The sequence below is a fragment of the Hibiscus syriacus genome, unplaced genomic scaffold, assembly GCF_006381635.1.
Source record: "Hibiscus syriacus cultivar Baekdansim isolate YM2019G1 unplaced genomic scaffold, ASM638163v2 tig00003041_pilon, whole genome shotgun sequence".
NCBI classification, from domain to species: Eukaryota; Viridiplantae; Streptophyta; class Magnoliopsida; order Malvales; family Malvaceae; genus Hibiscus; species Hibiscus syriacus.
The window spans coordinates 4,513,040-4,525,016 of NW_024061960.1; the positions used below are offsets into that span (position 1 = coordinate 4,513,040).

Here is an 11,977-nt window from a genome sequence, read left to right on the forward strand (position 1 = left end):
TCCCTTACTGAAGTCGATAGATGCACTGGTACAATTCTTTTAACCTGAAAAGGTGAGTAATAGAGTGAGCTTTCAGTTCAGAGAAATATTTCGGATGACTGAGTTCAGGAGATCATAATAGGTTTTCTAGTGTGTTCCCATAAAACCAGTAAAAAGATACTGATCTTTTAAAACATATAAATATATATATATATACCCCCATCCAACAAGTCCAAATTGTGTAGGTTCCCCAGAACCATACACCCACCATCAAGTCCAGTAGGCCCTGAGCACACAGCCGAGGAGCCTCCAGGTATACTTCCTCCAACATTACCCCCCAAGTAAATATGTCCGTTCGTAAACGGATATATCAAAAATCAAAACATAAATCAGGTCAAGTATCATATCAAACTCCAGGTCAAGTATCATATCAGAATCCAAGTCAAGTATCAGATCAGAATCTATGTCAGATATCAGATCAGAATCCATGTCAAGTATCATATCAGAATTCAAATCGAAAATCAGATAAAATATTCATGTGAGTAGGGAACACACCAGAATTTACAGATAGTATTCAAAGATATTGGATAATCTTAACAAGTAGAGGAATACGGATTTTCAGTATACCGATAGAATATCAGAATTCAGAATCACTATTGAAAGAGTTCAATGACTGACAGAATCATCAGTTATTCAGAATGTGACTTGAGCTGATAAGGAAGAAATGAAGGTTCAGGATATTTATATTCTATGTCGATTGATCGGATTATCAGACAACTCTTACATGAATAGTTCCCAGAACTAATGCCTGTCAATTGGTCAATTCATTGTTCTTCCAGGGTATTTACTCTTTAATACCACAATTTTTGTCCATAGACCATTTTCGGAATCATCGTTGAATAAATCTTCCAATGTCTTTATTTCATTTCCGCACTTCCACAATATCATGAAATATTGACGTACTTGATTAATTTGTTCATAACCCATTGTAATTGTACACTACGTAAACTCATCAGAGTTTCCAGACTTATCCAAATCACTTACTAAATCCTCAGTCATTGAGGTTACCTATTTCATTTAGCATTCATCTCCATTCCAGTTACTTCAAGATTTTCTAGAGTAATTCAAGCGTTCCTGAATTTCAGATACATGTTGTACTTCTATTCCATTCAATTTGGTCTTCGTGGTTGATTGTCGAACAAACATCAAATTCTTAGTATTGAATACAGTCTAGAGCTGAGCTGAGCTGAATACTTCCAAAATTTATCATCGAGCCAAACTTGAGAAGACGAACACATGTTCCAGTAATATCTATGCCATTCAGGAATTGACATAGCTTTAGGGTTGATCTACTCACTTAAATTGTTTTTCATTACCTTTAATGATAGTCCAATACCTATGCTTACTTGGATTCCTTAATTAATCCAATACATTTACTTAGTATAGGCCATAAGGTTATTTTGTAAATTTTGGTATTCAGTTTTATTCCATTCATTTCAGAGCTCGAGGATATCCAATCATTTCTGAGCTTGATGATATTCTTGGGTCATTTCCATTACAGGGGTATTTTGGTCATTTTACAGATCTACGGTATTTCAATCTTTTCCTTCCATTCGGTCTTATTATTTAATTCAATCTTATCATTTACTTTAGTCCTTTCGAATAATTCTGACAGCAGAATACCCCCGATAAATTATTCTTCAAGTATTTACTCATTATTTGGATATTTTCGGGTCAAGTGTCTTCTCAGATTTTACAAACGGAATATCATGAATTTTTTCTGTACAAAGATAGGATCTTAACAATTAAATTCGTACTTAATCGAGTTAAGTACAAATCCTCAAAGTACTTTCTCATTTAGGGTCAACTCAGACTATTTAATCTCTCAAGGGCATTTTCGTAATTTCTTAACTAGATAATTTTGATATTAGCTCTTAACGAAAATAATATAATATAGAGATCCTATGATTAATTGCTTTCTTGAACACTCTCTGATCTTGAAACGGTTCTCTTAACAAACTTCTAGTATCCTTCACAAACTCTCATAGGATTAAAACCGGTTATCCATAATTTCCAAATAAAACTAACATTTCTTATACACGTCAATATTTTTATCAGATCAATATGTCTGTAAAATCCTCTTATCTAACTTCCATATTCAAATCTTGTCTTTTTATAACATAAGGGTATTTTCATAATTTTACCCTACCAGAGTATTCTCATAATTTCCCAACCAAGTACCTTTAACATTTAACCTTTGATGAAATAAATTATAAGTTGCAGATACAGGGCTGATTTCTTTATCACTAATCACAAACTTGTAATTTAATCTCACAATTCCTTAATCTCTTATATTAGTCATTCGATCCGTAATTAGTTACAGAATTTCTACCACATCATATCGAGTGTATAAATTATTCAACTTCACCAAAGTGACCAACATTATCTTGTTCATGCATTTATCAATATAAACATGTTTCATAAAACATCATATCGAATGCCTTTGATCTTCAATTCAACTTCCAATAATTCCTCAGATACATATCAACATAAATTATATCAGAAATGGAGCTTAATTGCGATAAACGGGTCGAATCATGTGATAAGTCAGTGAAAGACGGCTTACCGGGTTCGAATTTGGCGAAACGGACTTCGGATTCGGATTCAGGACGTCGAAAGCATAAAATATGACTTTTCGGAAATTTGAAATTTTCGGTCAAAATCAAAGTCAACGGGTTTGACCTGTAATTTCGAGGCCTTTGGGTTCGAATTTCGAAAAACAGACAGCGGAATCGGATTTGGAACGTCGAAAAATGTCAGGATAGGTATACTCAGTCGAAGTCAAAGGTCGTTTAATTCCCGGTCAAAGTCGGTCAAAGTTTTGGTCAACATTGGTCAACGCTTGTCAACGGCCAACGGGTCAACGGTCAACGGGTCGTGTCAACAGGTCGGGTCGGGTCAACGGGTCAGGTCGGGTCGGGTTATGACCGGTCAAACCGGTCAACTATGCACCAAAACCGGTCAAACCGGTCAATTGAACCATCCCCCGCCGGCGGAGAAAAAGGAGGACACCGGTGGACTCGGAACGGCACAAGGAACACGATGGTGCGGGAGGTGTCGTAAACGGATGACCCGATCGTCGTGCATCGATGAAAAACCAACTAAAACCGAGTTATTACCGACGATACTTCCGACTGAAATTAACGACGAACGGAGATGATTCACGACTAACGGTTTGAGGGATTTTGTTCCTCGGTTGACAACGAACACGATGGTGGTTTCGGCTTGTCGATCGTAGGTCGGACGGCGAGTAGATCGGAGTTGAAAGTTGGTTGATCGTAGAGGGAAAATCTGGAAAATTTTCCAGAAAACATACGGGAATGGGGGATTTATAATTCAATTCATAATAAAAATGGGTAAACCATGAGTTTAGTCACTGAACTTCTTGCACTTCTTAAAACGGTCTGCCAACTTTGAAATGTTACAATTTAATCCCCAATTCCTTCCAAAAATACCAATTAAATTAACCACTTTATAATTTCTTAAATTTAGCCCCTAAATTGGAGTGTTACAAAAATTGACCTCTAATAAAAAGTATCGAAAAAATTAGACTCCTAATAAAAAATACATATTAGAAAAGAAATTGAATTTTAAAAGTATACCCCTAATAACAAATATTAAAAAAATTAGACCCCTGATAATAAGTATTGAAAAAATTAGTCCCTTAATAATACATGTTAGAAAAAGTATTAGCAAAAAATTGGATACTTATACAAATATTAAAAAAATTATAAGAGTATGACTCTAATAACCAATATTAAAAAAATGAGCTCATAATAATAAATATTGAGAAAAAAATTAAACTCTTGATAACAAGTATTAAAAATAATTGAGCCCTATAACTAATTTAAAATTATTTTTTTACAAATATAATGCATTATAAAAATTCTGAATCTTGGGTAACCCTCATGTCTAGGCCCAATAAGTCCCTGGTCCCATAAAAAATATATAAAAATTAAAAAGTCAAAGAGAAAAGTTAATTTAAAATGTCATGTGATCACTATGTTAGTAAATTAATAGAGGAGTGACAAAAAAATTATATGTTTATAATTTAGTTATTAAAATGAAAAATGTTATACTTAAGTGATCAAAATAGGAGTGAGAAAAAAGTTGAGTGATGATTTATGTAGTTTATCTAAATATGTTATGGGGTCGCACTCCCTAGGATGTTCCTTAGGTTGTTTTTCTTCTTGTGCCACTCTCCTTTTATATTTTTATTTGACCGACGACGACACCAATTTTAATATTAGTTGTCGATCATGATATTTCTGATTTTTTTGCTTATTTTTATATTGCATCTTTATTTCCCTTTTTATTTTTAGTTTTCAATAACTCTATAGTATTTTTTTACATTTTACCTTTTTTTGTTTTTATCTTTCTCTTGGGTGGATTTAACAACGCCTCAATTAATCCAGATGACACTTATTTATTATCATGATGATTTTTTTCTACTCTGGACACTCAAATTGGATTGGGATACGCAATTGTATTTGTTGATAGTGTCCCACGTCCCTCGACTTTAATATACAGTTTATCGGTGGTCTTTTAGTAATTTTCATCTCATTTTATGGTTCGTAAATACATGTATATATATATAAGGATATTTTTGTAAATATCTTGAATTAGGCGAAGTATTATCTCCAAATTCAATTATACCCGAACAAAAAAATATATATATATTCAATCGGCTTGTTCCAGCCTAAAACTCAATTTTAAAAAAATAATTTAATCCTATTATATTAAAATCGATCAAGTTAAAACATATTAGATTCAATTATTTTTCCATCATTACTCAAAAGTTTGAGTTTTATTTTAAAAGTTTTAGGCCTGTTTTCAGACAATTAAATTGATAAAAGAATAAGGAAAAAATGGTGAATCGTTGGATGTCACTCTTTTTTCGAAAAAGAAAACGATAATAAATATGATAAATGATAGGAATTTTGAGAAGAAAAAAATAATTTCCTCTAAGAAACTTAAATTTATAAAAAGAAAAGAAAAACCACCTTAAAGAAGAAATCTATCAAAACTCAATTTTGAGATTTTTTAAACAGTATTTTAATATTAATTTTTATAATATCACATCAAAAATATTCAATTTTAATAATGATATGACAATACAATGTGTCATGCCATGTCATCAAACCAATAAATTATTAAAAAGAATAAATGATTTTGAAAATATTGAAACATTAAGAAGTCGTTTGACAAAAAAATTAAGGACTGAAGTGAAAAATTATAAAATATTAAGAACTATTTTTGACAATATGCCTTTGAGGTCAACATTTCCCGTATCAAAATTAACATTTAGCTCGAACAAAAAGAAAAAGAAAAAAAGCAGCAATTAGCAAGCAGATTTAGGCCTATCCTAAACGATGCGTTTCAGTATCGTCGCCACCGTCCTTAAAACATAGACTGGATGTAGCGTGGTCCTTGCGTACTGCGTAGTGAGCAAGCGAAGAACCATATTTGAGGTTTAACAATGGCGGAACCTAAAACCAAATACGATCGCCAGCTCAGGTAACCTGTCAATTTTATTCCTTTTTAATTTTTTTTTCTTTGAGTGATTTTCTCTTTTCCCCAGAAGGAATTAGAAGTGTTGAAAGAATTCACGTCTTAATAGAGTTTTCCTCCCGAATAATCTAAGTTGCTTTGCCTATTTGCAATATCAAGAAATTTTCTTTCCTTTAAAAATTGGTAGGATATGGGGTGAACAAGGCCAAGCAGCTCTCGAGAAAGCGAGCATATGTTTACTAAATTGTGGGCCGACTGGTTCTGAGACTTTGAAGAATCTTGTTCTTGGTGGTGTTGGGAGCATTACTATAGTCGATGGATCTAAGGTTGAATTTGGTGACCTTGGAAACAATTTTATGGGTAGGTTTTAGTATGCTTCCCCATTTCCTTTTCACGTTTTTTAATGTCCTTTATTTTAGGGTTTAACGATATTGTCTTCTAATTTTGGGAATTGTTCTGGGGTAGTTGATGATTCAAGCCTCGGTCAGTCCAAAGCCAAGTGTGTTTGTTCATTCCTCCAAGAGCTAAACGATGCTGTTAAAGCTAAGTTTATTGAAGAGCATCCTGAGGCTTTAATCGACACCAACCCATCTTTCTTTTCTCAGTTTACCTTGGTTGTGGCCACTCAGGTAAGGAATCTTCCCATTGCTGAACTTCTACTGATGAACTTAACTGTTAGGTACCCTTTTTAGGCCGCTAGTGGTTACTTAAAAAGTTTTTGTTTATACTTCCGGTTTTATTGTTCTCCATGTGTGCTAAGAAAATTTGGAATTAAGGTGGATTTGTTCGTAACTTTGCGTTGCTATGTTTCTTAAAAGAATCATCTGGTTTTATGTTTCTTCCCTTTTAACTATGTTGTTGTTTCAGCTGGTGGAAGAGGCTATGGTGAAGCTTGATAGAATCTGTAGACAAGAAAATGTGATGTTGATATTTGCTCGCTCCTACGGCCTCACAGGTTTAGTTCGAATCAGTATGAAGGTAAACATGTTGTGGTTTATGTTGTTTCTGTTTTCATCCTATGTATCAGAGGTCATGGCATTGATATCTCACTGATATAGCTTGATATCGGCAGGAACAAATCTTGAATTTCTATTGAACTTATATAAGCCAGCCCATATATATGAATGGTTATTTGACATTTTCATAAGTTTAGTATTTAGACAAAAAAGAGGGGAAATGGCTTAAAATGACTCATGTTTTGCTTGTGGCAGGAACACACTGTAATTGAGTCAAAGCCTGACCATTTTCTAGATGACCTTCGGTTAAATAATCCATGGCCTGAGTTGAGAGGGTATCTATCTTTTATTTTATTTTCTTTCTCAGTGCATGGTTTGACTTCTGTATTTGCTATAAGCTTGCACTATTGTGTATTCCTATTGTCAATTTAACTGTTAAAACATCATTGAGATTAGATAGAATGTTCATTGCATTTTTGTATTTGGAATCCAAAACTCATCTCCCGGAAATCATGCAATCTCCCCTCTTATGGTCAGTGGTCAAATTTTTTAATTTTGTTGGTGGGGGAGGTAAGTAGATATTTTCCATAATTTTGGGATGAAACCTTTGGTATGTCGTTAAAGGATTTTTATAATTTATGCAATGATGTTCCTTTCTTAATGATTTTACTCCTATTGTGCTCTTAAAAAATATTTGAGTATTCTCTAAACTCTAAGCGGCAAGCTCGTATCATTTGTTTTCCTCAACTGGAGTTCTGACTGGCATTTACATATAATAGGTTTTCTCAAGCTATTGACCTAAATGTGCAAGATCCTGTTGCTCATAAGCACATACCGTATGTCGTCATCCTTGTGAAGATGGTCGATGAGTGGAAGATTAGCCATGGAGGTACTCTACCATCAACCAGGGAAGAGAAAAGAGAGTTCAAGGTTTGCATTTCTGTATATTTTATCTGCTAGATTTTATTTCTTCTGTTTTATGTCTGTGAGATTTAGGTTTAATTCTTGGACATTTTAGGAACTTCTCAAATCTAGGATGGCTGCAATGGATGAAGAAAACTATAAAGAAGCTATTGATGCCTCCTTTAAAGTGTTTACTCCTCAAGGAATCAGTAAGTTTGTCTTAGTAGGGTCACGAATCAACTTTTGGATGGTTAAATATTTCCATAGAATTTTCTCTTTTATGGAAATGGAATGAAAAACTTATTTGGTTTTAGAAGATTCCCTGACGTCTATAGCCTCGGACCTTGAAATCCATTTGACCCCTGGCAACACTTTTTGGCCGGGATAGGAGTTGATTTTAATCTTGTACATTATGTTTTCAAGGCCAAAGATTTGAGGCACCTTGCTCTTTGTTCATAGTAGTAGTACGCTACATACTATATATTTTGCAAAGAGCTTATTGATGTGAAACAATTTGAGTGGGGATAGTATCCTTTGTATGATTTGGTGGACACTTTATTTTTCTTGATGAAGCTTCTTTGTGTAATTGCAATGCAGTATGCTTTACATTGGTTTAGTTGTGTTATGTGTTGATTTAGTATCAGATGGGAAAATCAAACACTACTTCGGCCGGTGCTTAACAATCCCCCCCCCTTTAAATCTCAGGTTCGGATTTGCAGCAGATAATTAATGATAACTGTGCTGAAATTGGCACTGGTTCTTCTGACTTTTGGGTTATGGTCGCAGCTTTGAAGGTTGGTATTTAAAATTTAACCCACTCTGCTATAACCTCAATAATTATTTACTCCTGTAGATACTGTTGCTGAAGTGGTATTGTGCAGTGGCACCTAATTAGCTGTGGGCACTAGTCTGTTGATACATGTATGGAATGGTTGTATACCAAAAGACTCTCTGTAAACCATGAAAGATGACAGCTAATGTGACATTTTCTCATTTTATGACCAAAGACGCATATTCACATAGCTGATTTGTTTCTCAGAACCATTTCACTCTTTCAAATATTTCTGGGAAAATTTTAGATGAAATTTCAGTTGCAGTGTTGTCTCCATAATTTGTTTTCAACTTTTTATTGTCTGTTTTCTTCATTTAAGTGACACCATCTATCTGAGTTTCTGATTCATGATCATAAGTGGGGAGTACAAGAGTTGTGGGATTTTGAATGGAGTTTTGGTGCCATGATATTTGCTTTATTTATTCTGCAACTATATAAGATATTGATCATATAGTTTAAACCTGCATTTTCCATGCTACATTCTTGGTGATATTACTTTGGCTATTTACAATTTCTTAAGGATTATTGAATATCCAATCAACATCGATCCTGCTATAATCCTTTATGATTATCTTCAATTTAATTCTATTCAAGCTCCTACAAATTTCTCAAGATCTAAATTAGTATTTGCAATTGTGAACTTTATGCAGGAATTTATTGCAAATGAAGGTGGTGGGGAGGTACCACTTGAGGGGTCAATACCAGATATGACATCTTCAACTGAGTTAGTGATTGATCCCTACAAAATTTCTAGCATTCCTTTTCTCTAAACTTGAGAATAACAACTCTATCAATTCTCTTGTTCAGGCATTATGTCAACTTGCAGAAGATCTATCAGACTAAGTCTGAGGCTGATTATCATGTCATTGAAGAACGAGTTAGGAATATTCTTAAGAAAATTGGAAGAGATCCCCATAGTATTCCTAAAGCTACTATAAAAAGCTTTTGTAAAAATGCTAGAAAACTCAAAGTAAGTGCTACTTTTTTATCTGTTTTCTATTTAATGATTCACTCTATTGCATGTATCCTTATTGACACGAGAAGACTAATGATATAAATGTCATCATTCATAACAATTGCAGATGAGGTAAGTAAACTATTTGGGGACTATAATATGGCTTCAAGTATTACTTTCTGGAGGACCTCAGTTGATCTTTACCGTACTTTGTTGAATGCATTTTATCAAGTAATCTGGTTTTATTCCATCTAGCATAAAGACCATAGTCGTTCCAGTCTTATTTTCATTTTTTTTCCTGTTAATTTGGATCTTCCTGCCATAAGTTTCTGTTATCAGCATCCTGCCTGCTGACCTGCATGAATGTTTATGTTACAATTAATAGAATGATGTACAATGTTTACTGATTGATGATTCCAAATAGATCACAGTGAGTCATGCCCCTTTTGGGTTAGTCCCTCAACTAATCTTTTCTTTGTAGGTTTGTAGGTATCGCTCCATTGAGGAGGAGTATAATAATCCATCCCTTACTGAGCTGCAGAAGTATTTAACTGATGAAGATTACAGGTCTGGTGACTCAAATTTTGATACTTCTTTTATATGGTAATATGTTAATACTACATGAAGATTCTTTCATATAAAATGCTTAACTCATGTTCCGTTGATTGGTGCTTCTGCTTTTTGCAATTTGTCCCTTGTTTTCAGTTCTTTTCTCTAATCTTTGGCTTTTCACTTTCTATTGAGAAAGGCAAAACATCAACCAAATGGAACCTAAGTTAATTTGTTTGATAATCTGTGTAATGTAATAGTGACAATGTAGGTCCTTTACTATTGTGTTTAAAATGTTTTGATTTTTTTTTTGTTGATTTGCAATTCAAAACTTGTTGATGTGTACAAAACATGATCTTCTGTTTATGCGTTTCAGTGTTTCTGTGGTTTTCTATATTCTTCTAAGAGCTGTTGACCGCTACGCTGCAAATTTTAACCACTTTCCAGGGCAGTTTGATGGGTAAGCGTAACACATCGTAGTTTTTCTTTCTTCGGATATCATAACCTGAAGTTTGCATTCTAACTATGCTGTTATTGTTTTGCAGTGGATTGGATGAGGATATATCTAGGCTAAAAACTACTGCTGTTTGTCTACTTAATGATATGGGTTGTACTGGTTTAACACTGACAGAGGACCTTATTAATGAAATGTGCCGATTTGGAGCTGCAGAGCTCCATGCTGTTGCTGCTGTCATTGGAGGAATTGCATCACAAGAAGTGATCAAGGTAGCGTTTTAGTCTTTTGTTGGCTGTGTTCGAAATTCATGTTTCTGTGGTATGCCTGGAGAAATTTACTGAAAAATGATTTTACATATCACATGACTTGGTGCCGTGAAATCACAAAGTTTGTGTTTGCTGCAGCTTATAACAAAACAGTTTGTTCCCATGTGTGGCACATTCATATTCAATGCTATTGATCACAAGTCTCAGTTGTTGACTCTGTAGCAGAACTTCAAGCAAAGCAATTTTTGGAAGTAAATGGTGTGTTTTCTTCCCATCTGGTGCAAACTACCCAGTAAAATGTCAATTTCAAATGAAGAAGCGATCGGACTTCTGGATTTGTTGGCAGATTCAGTCGAGAGATGGGATGGCTATTTATTTGCAGGTATAGCTTTGCCGCTACATATGTAAAAGATTTCTGGGATTGAGGCAGTATTTTTGTATCTTAACAAGAAGACATAGCTACTTTTTATTTAGCTTATTGAACAAAGGTGTAGCAATGCCCCATGTTTTGGCGTTCTTTGTTCTCTTACCCACATCTCAAGTTTACCCATTTATAAGAAAAAAGTATGGTAGTTAATGGATGTTGGAAATGATCCGAGTATGGGCCGAGTCTGGGTCAAGTTTTTGTATTGTAATTCGAGTATGTCTGGGCTGGGGCAAAGTAAAAGAATCAAATGCTCCAGGTCTGGTTTGGGTGACATCTCTAGCCAAAGCGTAATTCAGGTATGAAAGTAAGATGAACAGATATATGAATGGGTAAACTACACACATGACCACTTAATTATGTGTGGATTTTATTTTGACCATGGATCTTTTATTTTTATCAATCAATTTCAAATCATTCAACTGTTTAAGTGTTGCGAATGAAGTCACTAGTAGTTAACATTTAATGGAGGAACTGACGTGATTAAATTGATAAAATGTGTAAATATTCAGGATTAAATATATAATTATACTATTTTTTAACAGTCATGTCATTTCATCCGTTAATGTTAACAGTTGGTGACTTGATTGATAACACTTGTATAATTAAGTAGTTTAATTGATAAAATTAAAAGATTGATGGCCAATAAAATCTACATATAGTTAAATGGTTATGGATGTAGTTTACCGGATAGAATCGCTTGAGGGATGAAATATTACAAATCATGAGCCAAATTGGGAGACAATTTGGCAAAGGATCCATCTACAATCCGGTTTGCATTAACCAGCATCCCATGTCCAGGGTTCAAACCTGCCCTTGTCATTTAACAGTCTCTTAATTCTAAAGTAAAAATGTCGAACATTACTGTCTAAAAAACAGTCTTGTAATGTAGAATGTGTGGCGCATTGGTCCCTTTCTCATGTGAAAATCTAGCTAGCATCAAGATGTTGATGCTTCCATTCCTCAGTTGAAAAAGAAAAGGACAGTAAGTGATTTGGGATTCATTCATTGCATTGATCAAGTGGATGCAATGGGGTCTTAAGCTTAGACAGTGAATGGTGGGTTGATAGGGATGTGCAAATGCC

At 34.2% G+C, this 11,977-nt stretch overlaps 1 protein-coding gene across 2 annotated transcripts; it reads left to right on the top strand.

Moving 5' to 3' along the window:
- Positions 1-5,410: 5,410 nt before the first annotated feature.
- Positions 5,411-10,967, top strand: LOC120169497 (NEDD8-activating enzyme E1 regulatory subunit AXR1-like). 2 transcript variants are annotated; one of them, XM_039177627.1, is made up of 14 exons: positions 5,411-5,556; positions 5,738-5,910; positions 6,016-6,179; positions 6,418-6,528; positions 6,762-6,841; positions 7,286-7,436; positions 7,525-7,618; positions 8,115-8,203; positions 8,892-8,965; positions 9,049-9,211; positions 9,678-9,799; positions 10,122-10,205; positions 10,291-10,471; positions 10,607-10,967. In XM_039177627.1, the coding sequence occupies exons 1-14, from the start codon at positions 5,519-5,521 to the stop codon at positions 10,688-10,690; spliced, it is 1,608 nt and encodes a 535-aa protein (XP_039033558.1). In that variant the 5' UTR covers positions 5,411-5,518; the 3' UTR covers positions 10,691-10,967. The 2 variants fall into 2 exon arrangements, with proteins under 2 accessions (XP_039033558.1, XP_039033566.1); XM_039177635.1 differs by having other exon boundaries at positions 9,678-9,763.
- Positions 10,968-11,977: the final 1,010 nt, after the last annotated feature.

Bases quoted from the DNA above. Each gene is read 5' to 3' on its own strand.
- LOC120169497 (XM_039177627.1), top strand. From the start codon at position 5,519: ATGGCGGAACCTAAAACCAAATACGATCGCCAGCTCAG. The intron at 6,180-6,417 runs GTAAGGAATCTT...TTGTTGTTTCAG, and splicing joins CCTTGGTTGTGGCCACTCAG to CTGGTGGAAGAGGCTATGGT. The intron at 6,529-6,761 runs GTAAACATGTTG...TGCTTGTGGCAG, and splicing joins TAGTTCGAATCAGTATGAAG to GAACACACTGTAATTGAGTC.